Below are 14,271 nucleotides of genomic sequence, written 5' to 3'. Positions count from 1 at the left end.
TAAATTCATGTTGTCAGAGTGTTTGAATCTTTGTACAGTTCGACCGTGCTAAATGTGAAGTGGCTACACCCTAAAGGGCATACCTTGCCATCGGGGCTTTAGGAGAAAATCAGAGGCAACGGCATGCACATTTTAGATCAGACTTTATACGCCAAAGCAACCTTTTAAAGAGCACCATCTGAAAGTAACATGGAATTTTCACCTGATCAGACAACACACATGCCTCACACAAACATGAGCGCTGAACAGATGCATGCTGAGAGATAACATGAAAGAGCTCGTAAGACATGAAAGCGCACATTGATTGTCCCTGTTCGCTTCAACCTCGGCCTTTCTAACCCAGCGGGCAGTCACACAGGCTAGCTGGTGGGTAGGCATTCACAACACTGTGGTTAAGATTGATAGGCACGTGTACGTGTGTGTATGTGCATGTGTGTGTTTGCATATAGAGGGAGCCCTGACACCCTCTGTGTCATGGCCCCAGGCATTCACACATCTAAGCAATAGAAAGGGCAGCTCGCAGCAATGTTAGGTTTCCCCTTTGCCCTGGGGCTAGACATGACATTACCTTGGGCAATGCTTCTCCACAAGTTTCCCTTATAAATCACCAACAAAAAAAATCATAAGCCATGTGACTACAGTAGCTCTGTTTATGGCTGACATTAGGCTTCCATTTTGTTCAGGCTCAGGAGACGTTAGAGAACACGTGAATGAAGAGTGATTTTTTTCCCTCCGTGTTCACTTGATGTCTTAAAATCTTTTGCATCGCTATGTAGACAGGTGCTTCGATTCTGTGTCCTGGTGGATAAAATAAATATTATATGCAGAGCTAGAAAATATGATATCGCAGACGTTGGTAGGTGAATGTTAGATTCAAGTGGGTGGACTGCAGTACTTGCTGCCTTCCTTTTTTAAAGAGAATTATGAACTTTTAGTATTATGTACTAACTAGTAAGAGAATGGTGTGTTTACATGCACAGAGAAGGCAAGTTATAGGTTGATTAGACACTTTAACTCTCTTTGTCCCACTATAAAAGCACCAGGGAAGAATTTATCGATGGACCCATGTTCGACTTCATTGTAGCAGGGGGTGATATGCCTCTTTTGCAGCTGGGTTTAGCTGGTTGATAAAGGACTTTTTCCCAATTTACTTCCCAGTACACAGGCAAGCTGAAAGCAAAAGGCAGGTTGCATATGATTGGCTATTGCTGGACTACTCACAATGATGATTCCTTTGTTTCCTTACATTTTTAGGTTCTTACCTGGCATACATATATTGAACTGGCCAACTTCAAGCAGTTTGTCAATTACACTCGTATATTGGCAGATCACCTATACAACATTAATGCAACAGTAATTGATTCAGTTTAGTTATCATTTACTGTTGAGTGGAGCTTTTTCGCCATTAAATTAAGTTGTCATATTCTTCATATGGCTGTTATTAAAGTAAGGTTGTAGAATAATTCACATTTGGCTAGAGTTTTCATTGGAAATAGCAAATTTGTGACTCATTAAATAATTAATGATGCTTAAAAACCAACTCTCACTCTCAACCTGACATTTATTTTACTGTACTGAAACATGAGAGGAACTGTTGTTGAGAGTACAAGTGTGTGGAGGCTGTTTGGAAAGCCATTACTCTGGAAAGCAGATGTTAATAAAATTATAAAATGAATAAACTTGAATTCTTATACCAGGTCTGCAAGACCTGTGTACAATTTTGATATATTTTATTTGCCGTGGTTTAAGTTTTCTGTCTATTTCTAACTCTAATTTCTCCAGATGCAACAACAGGAACTGGCCCAGATGAGGCAGCGAGATGCTAACCTGACAGCGCTAGCCGCCATTGGACCTCGCAAAAAACGTAAAGTAGACTCACCAGGGGCCACGTTATCAGGAACAGAGGTAAGAACTACATTCTTTACATCAGGGGTGTCCAAATCCAGCCCTCAAGGGCCCTAATGCAGCCAGTTTTTCTGTCCTACCAGGCAGAAAAAGCTTCCTCCAAGGAACGTGTTATTCCAGCTGAAAGCATTGTCCGCTGGGTTTCGGCCCTCAAAGACTGGATTTGGGCACCAAATGTTACTCTCCTTGTGCTGAAGAGTACAAAATAGAAATATTTACCTGTCGTGCATCCGAAATCACCCTTTATACAGTACATAGTGGACTCAACAGGGTGTTCACAGGATCATTGTATCCTATCTAGTCCACCTTTATAGTACAACAATCATAACTTCCATCAACTCCAAAAGACTGAAATTATTGACTTAAATAGGCTCAAACCAAAAACACATAAAATTGCAGACTACCTACAATCCTTCTCTCTCTGTTCTACAGAATTTGCCACAAATCTTGGTGTCACTATTGATGCTGGCCTCAACTGCCACTGTCATATCAACAGTGTTAAAAAATCCTCTTTCTTTCATTTTAGAAATATTAAAAAATGACTCTGAGAAATTGGTGCATTTGTCACAAGCCGACTCGACTACTACCATGGTTTGTTCACCGGAATGTCCCAAAAATCCATTAAACATCTACAACTGATCTAGAATGCACATATCCTGACCAGGTCCAAAGATTGACCGATATTACCCAATTCTTAAGACTCTCTACTGGCTCCCCTTTTCCGGGAAGAATTGACTTTAAATCCTTCTAGCTGTTTTTAAAGCACTTAATGGCTATGTTCCCAACCACATCATGGCCCTAATCCCTCCATATGCACCAAGAAGACATCTCAGATCTTCGTGCAATGATCTCCTTTTCGTCCGCCGGATCCACACAAAGACAGGTGAATCAGCATTTAGTTATTAAGCCCCCCAAAATCAAACTCCCTCCTCCCAATATCAGAAAAGCCCCAACCCTCACTATCTACTATCAAATCTAGACTCCAGATGTCTCTTCTTGTGTTTTTTTTTCATAGGCCAGTTTTAAGCCGCCAATTCTCCATTTCATATTTCTGTCTATGTTTCTAAATAACTCTACACTACACATTGCTTTATTTATTTATTCTTCTATTTGTGTATTTATGCTGTAATCCACATTGAGTTGTTTTTGACAGCAAATGTGCTACACAAATAAAGTTTCTTTGTCTTCCCTCAGTGTATCTCATAATGCATTGTGAAAAGTGGTGTCCAATGCTCCCTAAACAGGTTATATATCCCATCATTTTTTTGCAGTTTTGAAGAGAAGCTAGCAATTATGCTAAATATTAAAATGATGATTCTGCTTTCAAGTTGAATAGGTAACAGGGAACAAGTGTCTGATTTTAGACTCAGCTATGGTGCTTCTAAAGAGTTAGAAGCAGTGGCTCAGTCATTTTATTTTTATATTATTGTGTTATTTGTGTTGAATGTTTAAACAATCACTGACTGATTTTTTTTTTACCCACCATTGGCATCCTTTTTCAGAAACCAAGCAATTGTATGGATCCATATCTAAACTTGTGTAGTTACAGAGCTGCCAAGTTGTCATGATGCAAGAAAAACTGTCCATGCAAGAAAACAGGACATAAAATGCATGTGGATGCCTTCACTTGATTAAAATTAGAGTTCTCAGAATAACGATGAACTAAGATAGCACGGTTGTGAGTTCATTTATGAAAGCATGTGGACGGCTATCTAGCCTGTGCGATCTGCAAATACGCTATATTTTTCTTATATTTTGCTGACCTATAAGTAGAAGCATCCCATGGAGTTGTGTGTGGTAGCATTCTAGTGGACCATTACTGTTGTAATGCTGATACAAAAAGTATTTCAAGCTCTCGTCCATCCGTACTGCTGATCTAGCTGTGCCTGCTATCATGCTGGCTAACCTTTTTATGGATTATTGTGATGTGAGGTAAAAGGTCAACTGGTGTGGCCCAAGAACGACTAAGTAAAACAGCGCAAATCGCCACCTAGGACCCATAATCCCACTGCTGCAAATTGCTTTGTAGACAGAAAGTCCAGCTGCATAAATTATTCACGGCAATTGAGCGAGAAGTGTAGTCCGATTTAGATGCGCATGGAAATGCACTGAATGTAACACACTGCCCTATGAACCATTATTCTCTTGTTCAACTACAGCACAAAATTGGACGAGGATGAACAAATTTTGAAATCTCCAAAAGGAATTATGAGCCAGTACATTTCTGGAGGCACCAGATTCTGAGCTTGTTTGGTGGACAGGGTTTTTCTGTTGGACTCACATCCCCCACAGCTTTAGATTTCAACCACACATTCTGTAGGAGAGCAAAACCCATCATTTACAATTTGACGTTGAACACAAATTGAATAGGAAATCTGTTGTCAGAATAATGGTGACATACTTGCCTAGTCTGTCGTTAATTAAGCTGAACGTTGTTATTATAAAGATGCTTGTTGAGTTTGAGGTTCCTTGGTTTAGGTATCACGTTTCTCTGGCACAGGGTTGTCATGAAGTCATGCAGAGTTGCCGCACCAAGTCACATTTTCCTTTAGGCAGCAAGGAAACATTAAATTCTACATATTTTTCTGTAAATATATTGAATATAAAGTAAGCCTGAATTTTGAATGTCAAGTGGTCATTTTAATAACATTCGTGTGGAGATGCATCTTCACATTGTTCGCTTAGCAGCAATATGCTGCAGAGGCGCATAGTAATGTACCCAGTGAAAAAGCATAAATAACAAAATAAAAGCATTACTTCTGGTCCTTGAGTGCAATGCCAACCACTTTCAGAATGTTTTACCCTGATGGGTATTAGCTCACGACCTTCTGCTACATTCAAGAAGCTGCATTCTCAAATGTAGTTACACAACATAAACATGAATATACATTATGCTTTTTGTAATGTCCTATTTCTGCAAAATTAGGGGGCATGATAAAATGAAGTCACAGCATGCCCTGCTTCTGGAGTAATTGCGAAGGGGCAGAGGAAGAATCTTAACTTATTTTCACTTCGTTTTCACCTTCTCACATTTCTTCATTTCACATGGGCTGGAAGTGCCTGCAGCATTCTCTTTCCCTTCTCTAGAGCAAAGTGAATGTGACTTTTCTAAGGGGGTCACAGGATGCCTGGAGGCCTGTGGGTGTTACTGGACTGTTGCCTGCTCTCAGCTTCACTGAGGGGCTTGTCATAGATTTCATCTCCACAGAAATGAGCCGGGGGGCCCTGGCCAGGAGCGTGAGTAGCCAACGTTATGAAGGGTCCATGCTGATTATTTCCCTCTGACATCGCATCCTGAGTTTTCCGCATTAATCCTAGACAAAGGCAGCCCTTCACTACTGTGCCAGAGCTCAAATTAGGAGCCAGATAATGGTCTTGTTCAGGTCCTGCTCTGTTAACCAAGAGACAGGGCTCCTGAAATAATCCTCTACGTCTTCCATATTCCTGATGCTCATTCCCCTTCTTTTTCATTGCAATCTGTCTGTTACGGAATTCAGGTGGCACATTCTGATCCATTCCTGCTAGTGCCATCCCCATTGGCCCTCTTCACCCGGCTTTAATTTGACGCTGGCTTGGCCAGGATCGGGCTTGAGCCTGGATGTGGATCGCCATGGGCTGTGAAATTGATAGCCAGTCAAGGCTGGAGTGTCTGTCTCCAGCTTGATCTAGTCTGCAGGAGGGAACAAAGGGGCCCTTACAGGGCTCCGCAGGGTGGATTAGCTCCGAGGAACCAATGGCCGGAGCTGCTGGTTGCTTTTCTTGAAGACGACCTGCTGTGGCCCAGCAGTGGGTCACTGCAAAGGCAGAGGCTATGCAGGCGTGCACACCGCGAGCCCCTGCCCCGCCCCAAGCAGAATAGTAACCTTCCCATAGCTCTAATCCTCCAATCAATTCACTCAAGTCTTTTGAAGTTTGCGACAAAAGTCAAGGGTGAGTTACCTCAGAGGATTATGGGCAGTTATAAAAGTTGCAAAGCAACGATGAGTTAGATGCTTTTAAAAATTACCAAGGCATTCATCATAAATGTGCGGGGATGAAACAATAACTGAGTAAAATGGCTGACAAATATAATAATAATATATCATAATAGTTTTATATGCATTTTTTTATCACATCGATTTGGTCCAATTAGACATTTCAAATGACGTGCACCCTCTCACACTTTGCTGATTGATTTTTGCGTAGCGTGACGTTATCACTCTCTGGTGCCTTGACAACACCATATTGCTTCTATGCTGCCAGCCTTTGAAACCGCTACTCATCCACCTTCAAGTTTAGCATTGATGCTTCTGCAGTGTGACTCAATACACAATGTCCTGCAGTGTCAAACATGCTCAGAGCTTTATAAAAAGCCCAAAACATTTGCAGGCTCCTGGCCATCAACCTGCTGCTGAGGCCATTTATCACATCAAAGGAAAAGCTTTGTTTGTTTGACGTAAAACGTGACAATAGCAGCCAGATTGCCTCGGTTTGTCAAACCACACTGCCTTGTTCATATCTAACTCTACCAGGCGCAATGTGAGGGACAAGGGGTAGGCGAGCAAATTTAAAAGTGAGCACAGTCTATTTTTCCATTTGAATTCATTTCACCTTCTTTCTTTGAGGCTGTAGATCAGAAAGGAGTGAGGCAATAGAGTGAGAGGCATGGGGAGAGAGGGGGAACAGCACAAGGAAAACTGATGCCCTTTCCTCCAGCTAAATTAACAAGAATCACGTGGAAAACAATCTGAGTCTCCAATGAAGAAGGGGAGGGGGGGACCATTAAAATTAGCCCCAAGCTATGGACTGCACCCAATATCACTAAAGCTGCACTCACTACAGATGTGGAGGCTGGCTTACAGGCAAACTATGCTCTGTTCTATAGCTACAATTAAAATCAACCTCACTGCCAAAAAAATAGTAGGGGGAGAGAGGGGGTAGAAAGGCAGACATGGAACATCAAAGACAGATTGAAATGTGTAGTCAGTAATAAGAGTGGTCTCCAAGCCCTGAGGTTCTCCCCGGTCCCCTTGTTAATGAGAAATTTTGACCTCTGGTTTGTAAGTTAAACTTGTAATCTTGGTTAATGAAGTAAATCAATCCCAACTCGGGAGTGTTCAGTGTCTCCCTTCGCCCTCTCCCCGACAACCTCCCCTCTGTCCTTCTCTTCCTCTCCTTTTACTCTGCCTCCTGCATTGCTACCCTGAGTTATGCCTGGGACTAAAATGACCAGGTCTTCAGTCAGACAAACAGGAAACTTGCAGAGAATAAAGCTTCCCTAGCTGGAGGTGGGGGCGTAGGAACCCAGAGGACTAGGACCCACCAGGCTGTTTGGTTAAGGAGACAGGCCAATTGGAGAAGGGGCAGTATTCTGGGTAAGCTACATACTCCTCCTCCCCATCTCTTCTCAATTTTCTTTCATCTTCTTTCTAACAATTTGCCTTGACCATTCTTTTTTTGTTCAAGGGCTACTACTTGATTCCCTAGTGTTCCTGTCCAAGCATAAATATTTTTAGTGGATAAGACAGCTAACCTGACCTTGATATTTAAGCTTTCTTAAAATGCACAGCTCCTTTTTGTGAAGACATCTTAAAATCCTCTGGGTTCATTGACATTAACCCTCGATTAGCCACTGTTTATATTTCTTTCTTTCTGTTGAATTACTATTTGAAGTAATGATATTAGCATTTTTTTTATCAGACTGTAATGAAGCCCGGGAATTCCCATGTGGGTTTTTCATCTCTACATACTACATAAATATGATTAAAGAGGGCAAAGATAAACTGCTATAGGTTTCATAATGTCAAGAAGATTATAATATTAGTTTGACTCTTCATCTTAAGGCAAATCTATACTTCCAGCAAAGACACAAAGGAGACAGAGTTAAGTCTTCCGAACGGTTACATGGTCTCTTTGGCAGGGCGCCATGTGTTCTTAGAGCTTAAACACATTGCACTTTGCCAACTTTCCCTTCCCCAATACAATTCGAAGCACAGACCTACCCACCAGTTGTTATTGCACTATGGACCACGGGTTAAAGTATTTAAAATACAGCTATATCATTAGCATAACACAATTCATTTCTGTTTTTCTTTAGTTATGCGAATATATAATATACCAGCTGGAACGTATAATCCAATTCCATCTACTGTTGCGCTATATTGATTAAATTTAAAAAGAGGGTCACCACACATGTCTGAAAATGACATGATCACACAAGAGTAAAACATTATTTAGTATCAGTTTTTAACACTTGTTGAAGGCCTATTGCAGACCCCAAAATGCAAAACACTTGTCTACTATACATCTTAATGTAATGCTGTAGAATGCTACCAATCATTACTTTATATTCGTTATCATTCATTTGCCAGAGCTGCTGAAATAATGGTGGGCTGCAGTGAAGCTCAGAGAATCTGTTGTTTCATTCGACTGTAATTGTGAAGACATTGAAGTATTTATAATGATTAATCAGTACTTAATTGTTGGTGCTTTAAAAAAGGAGTAAAAACAAGACACAAACAAGTTCTCAAAGGCTTAGCTTCCAGCTAAGTAAGTTTATGATCGCATTCCTTGTGCATGAACATTTTAGCTTTTGCTTTGCACAAGACCAACATTTTACTCAGCACGGTTTAGTTGGGACTGAATACCAAAGCAAGTCTTCACTCCAGCATGAGGACAATGTTTCATTCTTGGGCTCCCATGAATTCCTGCTTTAACTCTGATGTAAATCCTTCTTGATGTGGAGGTAATTCATAAGATCAATGAGAGTATTGACCTGCATGCAACAAGAAAAAAACATCTGGAGAGCCAGATGCAACAGAATGGCATCCTTTGAGTCATGCTCATAGTGTCTATAAACAGATGTTCTCCATGAAATAATAAGAGAATTTTTAAGGCATTGTTCTTTTAATGATGTGCATTAAAATTCTTTCTAATAGCCTAGCAAATCAGATATCTTTTGGTGCATTCAAATCAAAATCTCAAACTCAGCTGAAAAATAAAGTTGAAGTTAAATCTCACATATGTAATGTCCATTAGTTTGTGCAATGTGTTATTTTTGTGTTCATTTTTGTGAATTAATCACATAGAAAAATGCAATTTTATCACATTCTTTTTCACAGCTGTGGCTTTTCAATATACCGATGCTAAGTGAGATTTACTGTGAAATTGTAGCCTAGCTGTAAATAAAGTTAATGTACAATTAACAGAACCGAGGGGTGATCCTAATGGTTGATCATAAAAAAATAGAAGAAACCTGGATGCTGCTGTTGTGACAACTATTCCATCACTAAAATATAGACAATATATAAAAATATGCACAATCAAGTATTTAAAAACCCAATCTTACACTATCAGCTCACCTTGTGATGGCAAACTTAACTATCTAGATGCAAACCAAATAGCTCCTGGGTCAACTAACTACCTGCATTTTCATTAAAGGCCACATCTTGGTTTACTGCCCTCCTATTGGAATAGTAAACGTTTATCTATCATGTATTTCCATGCCATCAGCTGCATAAGTAACATGGCCTTAAAGCAGGATAACAAAGCGCAGTTCTGCAACAAAGAAAACAGTTCTAAAAAGTTAAAAGTTACCTTAATTTCAACTTCATTGCACAAACATTAGCAATACAAATAAAGATCTAGTAACATATGTAGACCAGTAATAGAAAGGTTATTTTCTTCCGTATAAAATTCTCTGCATCTCATCTAGGCTAAAGTCAATAACATTTCAAAACAGCTTGGATGCTTTTGTTTGCATTTGATGTTATTTGAACCTATTTTCATGTAGATAAATGTGTTATTTTACAATTTTGACATTCAGGAGTAGCTTATGGAATCATTTCTAGTCTGTCTTGTAATTTCATCACTCTGCTCCCAGATGCAGAATTTGACTGAAAACTAAAACACAAGCACCCTTCCTCGCTCTGAATTCCAATCTGAAAGTGATGTTTTTATTTGTGCATTGCTTTATGACTTAATAACTCAAATGACCTTGATATCTGCACAGGGACTCTCAGTTACAAGCTGACGGAGATTATTAGTTATTTTTAGTGTTGGAAAAAAGAAAACATTGTCACATTACTAAATCACTCATTAAAAAAAACTCAGACAGTCGTCATCACCATCTTCATCATCACCATCATGAACAAAAAAGAAAAAACATTATGTTTACAGTATTTATGCACATAAACACACAAACAGTGTAATCTTTCTATTTAGATAAGAAATCCAACACAGCCTCCTTTCCCCCAAAAAAATTGGCTCCAAAACTTTGCCCTTAAATAATGGTTAGATATACAGTTTTGACAACAAAGTTAAGCCCCGGGCACATGAAGATACCCATCTGAAAGAAATTAATTACCTCCCTTGTTAATCTTGATATAATTGCCTCACTTGTATGGAGGCGAGGCGATAATGGCTGCCTCTCTAGCTAGCCTGCTGGCCAGGGACATGGGGACAGCCTAACTTCCTGGGCCCCATGCTGCGTGATATTGCAGTGTGCGCGCCCACTCGCCTCATCCTACGCCTTCACTACTCATATGGATTGAGAGAATATCCCTCAGTCCCTGCATCGCCATTCTAAAGTTGCTTCTTGATCCTGGAGGAGATGGAAACTATAGGCTGCTAAATTCAAATCTGAACATATGATTGTATTTTGAACGACTTGTGAGTTTTACTATGCGGCACCGCTAATCAAGTTGTCAACTCCGAGCCTGTGATACAGATCAGTAGAGCCCTGGAGAGTTCTGTCTGTTAAGCATCACTTCAGCAACTCTCATGTCTTTGAGTATCTTGTTTTTTGTGTATGTGTCTGTGTGTGTGTTTTTTTTTATTACCTCCGCCATGGAGCTTATGCAAGAGTCAGAGTTTGTCTGTTAGCAAAATAACTCTGTTGTAACAAATAATAATACAACTTTCAGGAATTGGTGATAATGGACAGTTGGTTACTAGGTGTTAAGGTGTGTTTTCATGCAACTGTGGTTTAGGCCACTTCTTTCATCGCCTGTGATAACATGAACATCAGAAGATGAACGGAACAATAAGTGAACATGAGCTTTAATTAACTGGACATAGCAGGATAGAAGGTTCAACTCACAATCACCAAATTAGCCGGATTAGTATGGATTATTTAGTACTACCAAAACTGAAACACCATAAACGTAAGAACTCTGATATCTGTAGAACCTATTCACACTAGAATTTTTTACCTGCCAACCTTAAACAATCAAAAGCAAAAAGGTATTCCAGAAATCACTCAAAAACCAAAGTGTGAGCACACTAAAGAGGACTGACATTAAATGGTCCTTGTGTTTATAACAATTAGATGAATCTGACTCTAGACACGCATATATATAACATAAAGCTGAGAATTTAACTGTACTGTGGCAGCAATATGCATTCACCTCCTTAAATCCTTCATTTTTATCTTTTGAGTCATATCAATGAAATTTTTGACAAGATGTTACTGTTATTTATCGTTACTGCACTTTTTAGAAGTCAATTTTTTTTAGACTTTTAGAATTACAGCTGTTTAGAATTACAGACTCTTCTTATAGTGTTTTTGTGTAAATCACATTTAAAATTATTAAAGCAAATCATGATCTAATCTCAGTTGAGATCAATAACCACTAGCTGTTGACCAGTTTTCTATGATTTTCACCACCAAAAAAACCTGTTCAGTAGGGCTCTTTAATTAGTCTGCTGCATAATAAAATGAACTTTGAAAAATAACCAATACATTAAAAGACAAATCAAATGGTTCCACTTACTTTTTTTATGCAAGTGGATCTACATGTTAAAAAAGGAGTTGGAAGAAGTAAACACATATTGTCTTACTGTCTCGCTAAATGACCCATTTCAATAGTAGTACAATCTGTCACCCTGGTTCCGTAGACCCTCCAACTGGGTCAGGAAACACTTAAAAAAATCACTGTTAGGTTAAAAGAAGAACCGCAATAGAGCCTGTGTTTAGCATTCCCATTACACTTGCCCTCCCTTTCCTAACCTTGACCATCTACCAGCTACTTATAGTAGCTCAACAGATAAACAGCTTAAATAATTGAGGGTTCTTTTTATTGTCTTGCGCTAAAATACTTCTGTGATACACTGTCCTCTATTTTGTCTTTAAACAGAGAAAAACAGAACATCTAAAATTAGCTTTAGAAAATGGTAAAAGAGAATAAACAAGAGAGATCCATTAATGAGGATGGGTTATTGGCTGACTTGCCTCTTCTCATGGCGGCCCATTAAAAGCGGTAATGTCTGCCTGCAGCAGTGCCTGGGGATGAAAAAGGAGGCCATGGAAGGCATATTTCACATGCATCAGACACTGGAATTAAATAGACCAATGTTCCCTAAAAAGACTGAAGTACATCTCTTTCTGATGTGTGTCCCGGGCAAAAATTCATTGATCTTAGAATGTCCCTTGGCAATTATAAAATATTAAATCCAAGTCGCACTTTTCGGCTCGGCTTAATTTTTTTTTCTCGCTATTCGCTGCTTTCCATTTGACCAAATTAGGGGGAAAAAAAGTTAGAAATAAATGGCCAGGAAAAGGCACTGATAATAAAGACTGCACCCACTTTTAGATCGTGTTTGTTATTTTTCTGTATTGTTTTTGTGGAACATCTCAGATCATTAACTGGAATGAGGATCCCAGATGAGCAGAGGGGCCCTGAAACATGTCCTATTACAACACCAGAACAGTGTAATGCAGCAGCTATAAGTGACTGAGATTAGAGTGTATGTAGGAGTTAAATGTGATATGAACTCAGTCCCTGATGGACATAGCTTCCTGACCCTGTGTTGCCTCTTCCATCAGTTATGACATGATAAATATATGTCAACTGTTTTTCATTAGGTCCTTTGGCCTTATTGCTTGCATCCCTTCCAATTCTTGTCATTTGAAGGTTAGAGAAAGGTCTACAGTTAATTGCCCAGATCATTACATTAAAAATATATCTCAATAAATACGATCAGCCAGCTGTTTGACAAAGTACACACTTCATTAACTCCACACGCTTGTTTGTAGTTTTCCTAATTAAGATGTAGAATCGATCATTGGTTGTGCAATGTACAGTGTAGTTGGGCTTGTACAAGAAGCCTTTATCATCAAAGTAAAGGGAATGTTCTCCATTTACTTTAACACATTTAGTATGCTGAAAGCAATGGGAATTAAACATCTTGTGCTAATTAGGGAGGCCAATTAACTGTGAATTTTGGATTTTTATTTTTTTATAGTAATTCTCATTTGAATCCAGGCATCACTGTGCCCATGAATATCACTGGCACCAAATGACTCACTGAATTGGCTGTTGTCCTTGTGCTGGCATTCTAATAAAGAGCAGAAGCTTACCTTTGTCTTCTTGACCCCTTTATTCCTTTCGGGGATCACAGGGAGTGTGCACATAAGGGGGAAGGCAGGGTCCACCCCTGAATGAGTCGCCAGTTCGGGCCTTATGTGAGCATTTTTGGGTTTGGTACCTTACTCGAGGGAACCTCGGCAGTGCTCTGAAGGTGTTCTGGCACCTACCTGAAGCTTACCTGAAGAATTTTTTTCAGGATACCTGAGTTTTCGTAATGGAGCCACTCTGTGTAGATGCCAAATATTACTGATTTTATTGTAAAGAAAATATATAGTAGGTTACATTTGATATGACTGTTGTGTGTCACCAGGTCTGTCTCTTTCTGCCCTCAAAGACGCAGCTGTGGTTGGCTGTGTTTGAAAGGCCACTCTCACAACATCTGAATTCTGTTAGCTTTTCCCAAAACAAGGATTTGGCAATGCCAGAAAACCTCAGTCTCTTTTCATTTCCATTTTTGATTTACGATCACATGTATTTTTTAGATTCCATAAATTATGTACGTGCTCATCTAATGAACAACCTCCACTGATAGAACTTTTGGAAGAGTTGTAAATTGCTGCATATGGCTTCTGTCACCCAAGTCACTTCTGATTGCCTGAGCAGAAGAGGTTTGGCTTGAAAAGAGACCTGCATGGCCTTTTGGAAAATCTTTTATACATACACGTACAGTAAAGTCCAAAGAGACACAAAATGTAAACATACCTCCTAGGCTGGTCTGTATCACCATGCCAATACTTTTTTTGTGTATTTGTCTATGAAAGCATATTAGTGTGTGTGTGTGTGTGTGTGTGTGTGTGTGTGTGTGTGTGTGTGTGTGTTCTGACTTACAAAGGTAAACAAGACTTTTGTTGTCAGACCGAGTGTTGTCGTGTGTTGACGTTTCCAAATTATATCTAAATGGTTTTGTTTCTACAATATGCCACAAACACAGGCAAGAGTCCTTATGATGGCGCTTTCCATTCGCCAACAGAAAGCTGCCATTGCACTGCAGAACGCAATGGCAGTAACTATGTGCTGA

The 14,271-nt window shown here is 39.6% G+C and overlaps 1 protein-coding gene and 1 long non-coding RNA gene across 9 annotated transcripts in view; both read left to right on the top strand.

The window, feature by feature from the left end:
* Positions 1-14,271, top strand: part of LOC105417228 (transcription initiation factor TFIID subunit 4-like) — a 78,618-nt gene that overhangs the window by 52,750 nt on the left and 11,597 nt on the right. For 3 of the 7 annotated variants that reach the window (XM_011609565.2, XM_029846209.1, XM_029846205.1), the window contains 2 exons: positions 1,783-1,905; positions 2,338-3,253. In XM_011609565.2, coding sequence (XP_011607867.1) covers positions 1,783-1,905; positions 2,338-2,544 — 330 coding nt within the window. In that variant the 3' untranslated portion in view covers positions 2,545-3,253. Of the gene's footprint in view, positions 1-1,782; positions 1,906-1,988; positions 2,310-2,337; positions 3,254-14,271 lie in introns of those variants that run through there. The other 4 variants (XM_029846206.1, XM_029846210.1, XM_029846208.1 and 1 more) reach the window with 2 other exon arrangements.
* LOC115252026 (uncharacterized) lies at positions 5,501-14,064 on the top strand. 2 transcript variants are annotated; one of them, XR_003890474.1, is made up of 3 exons: positions 5,501-6,437; positions 6,517-7,259; positions 7,351-14,064. It is a non-coding gene; the product is annotated as an uncharacterized lncRNA (long non-coding RNA). The 2 variants fall into 2 exon arrangements; XR_003890473.1 differs by having other exon boundaries at positions 6,510-7,259.

Source organism: Takifugu rubripes, chromosome 13 (assembly GCF_901000725.2).
Source record: "Takifugu rubripes chromosome 13, fTakRub1.2, whole genome shotgun sequence".
NCBI classification, from domain to species: domain Eukaryota; kingdom Metazoa; phylum Chordata; class Actinopteri; order Tetraodontiformes; family Tetraodontidae; genus Takifugu; species Takifugu rubripes.
Note: the sequence above shows the minus strand (reverse complement) of the source record. Positions and strands in the feature narration are given on the sequence as shown.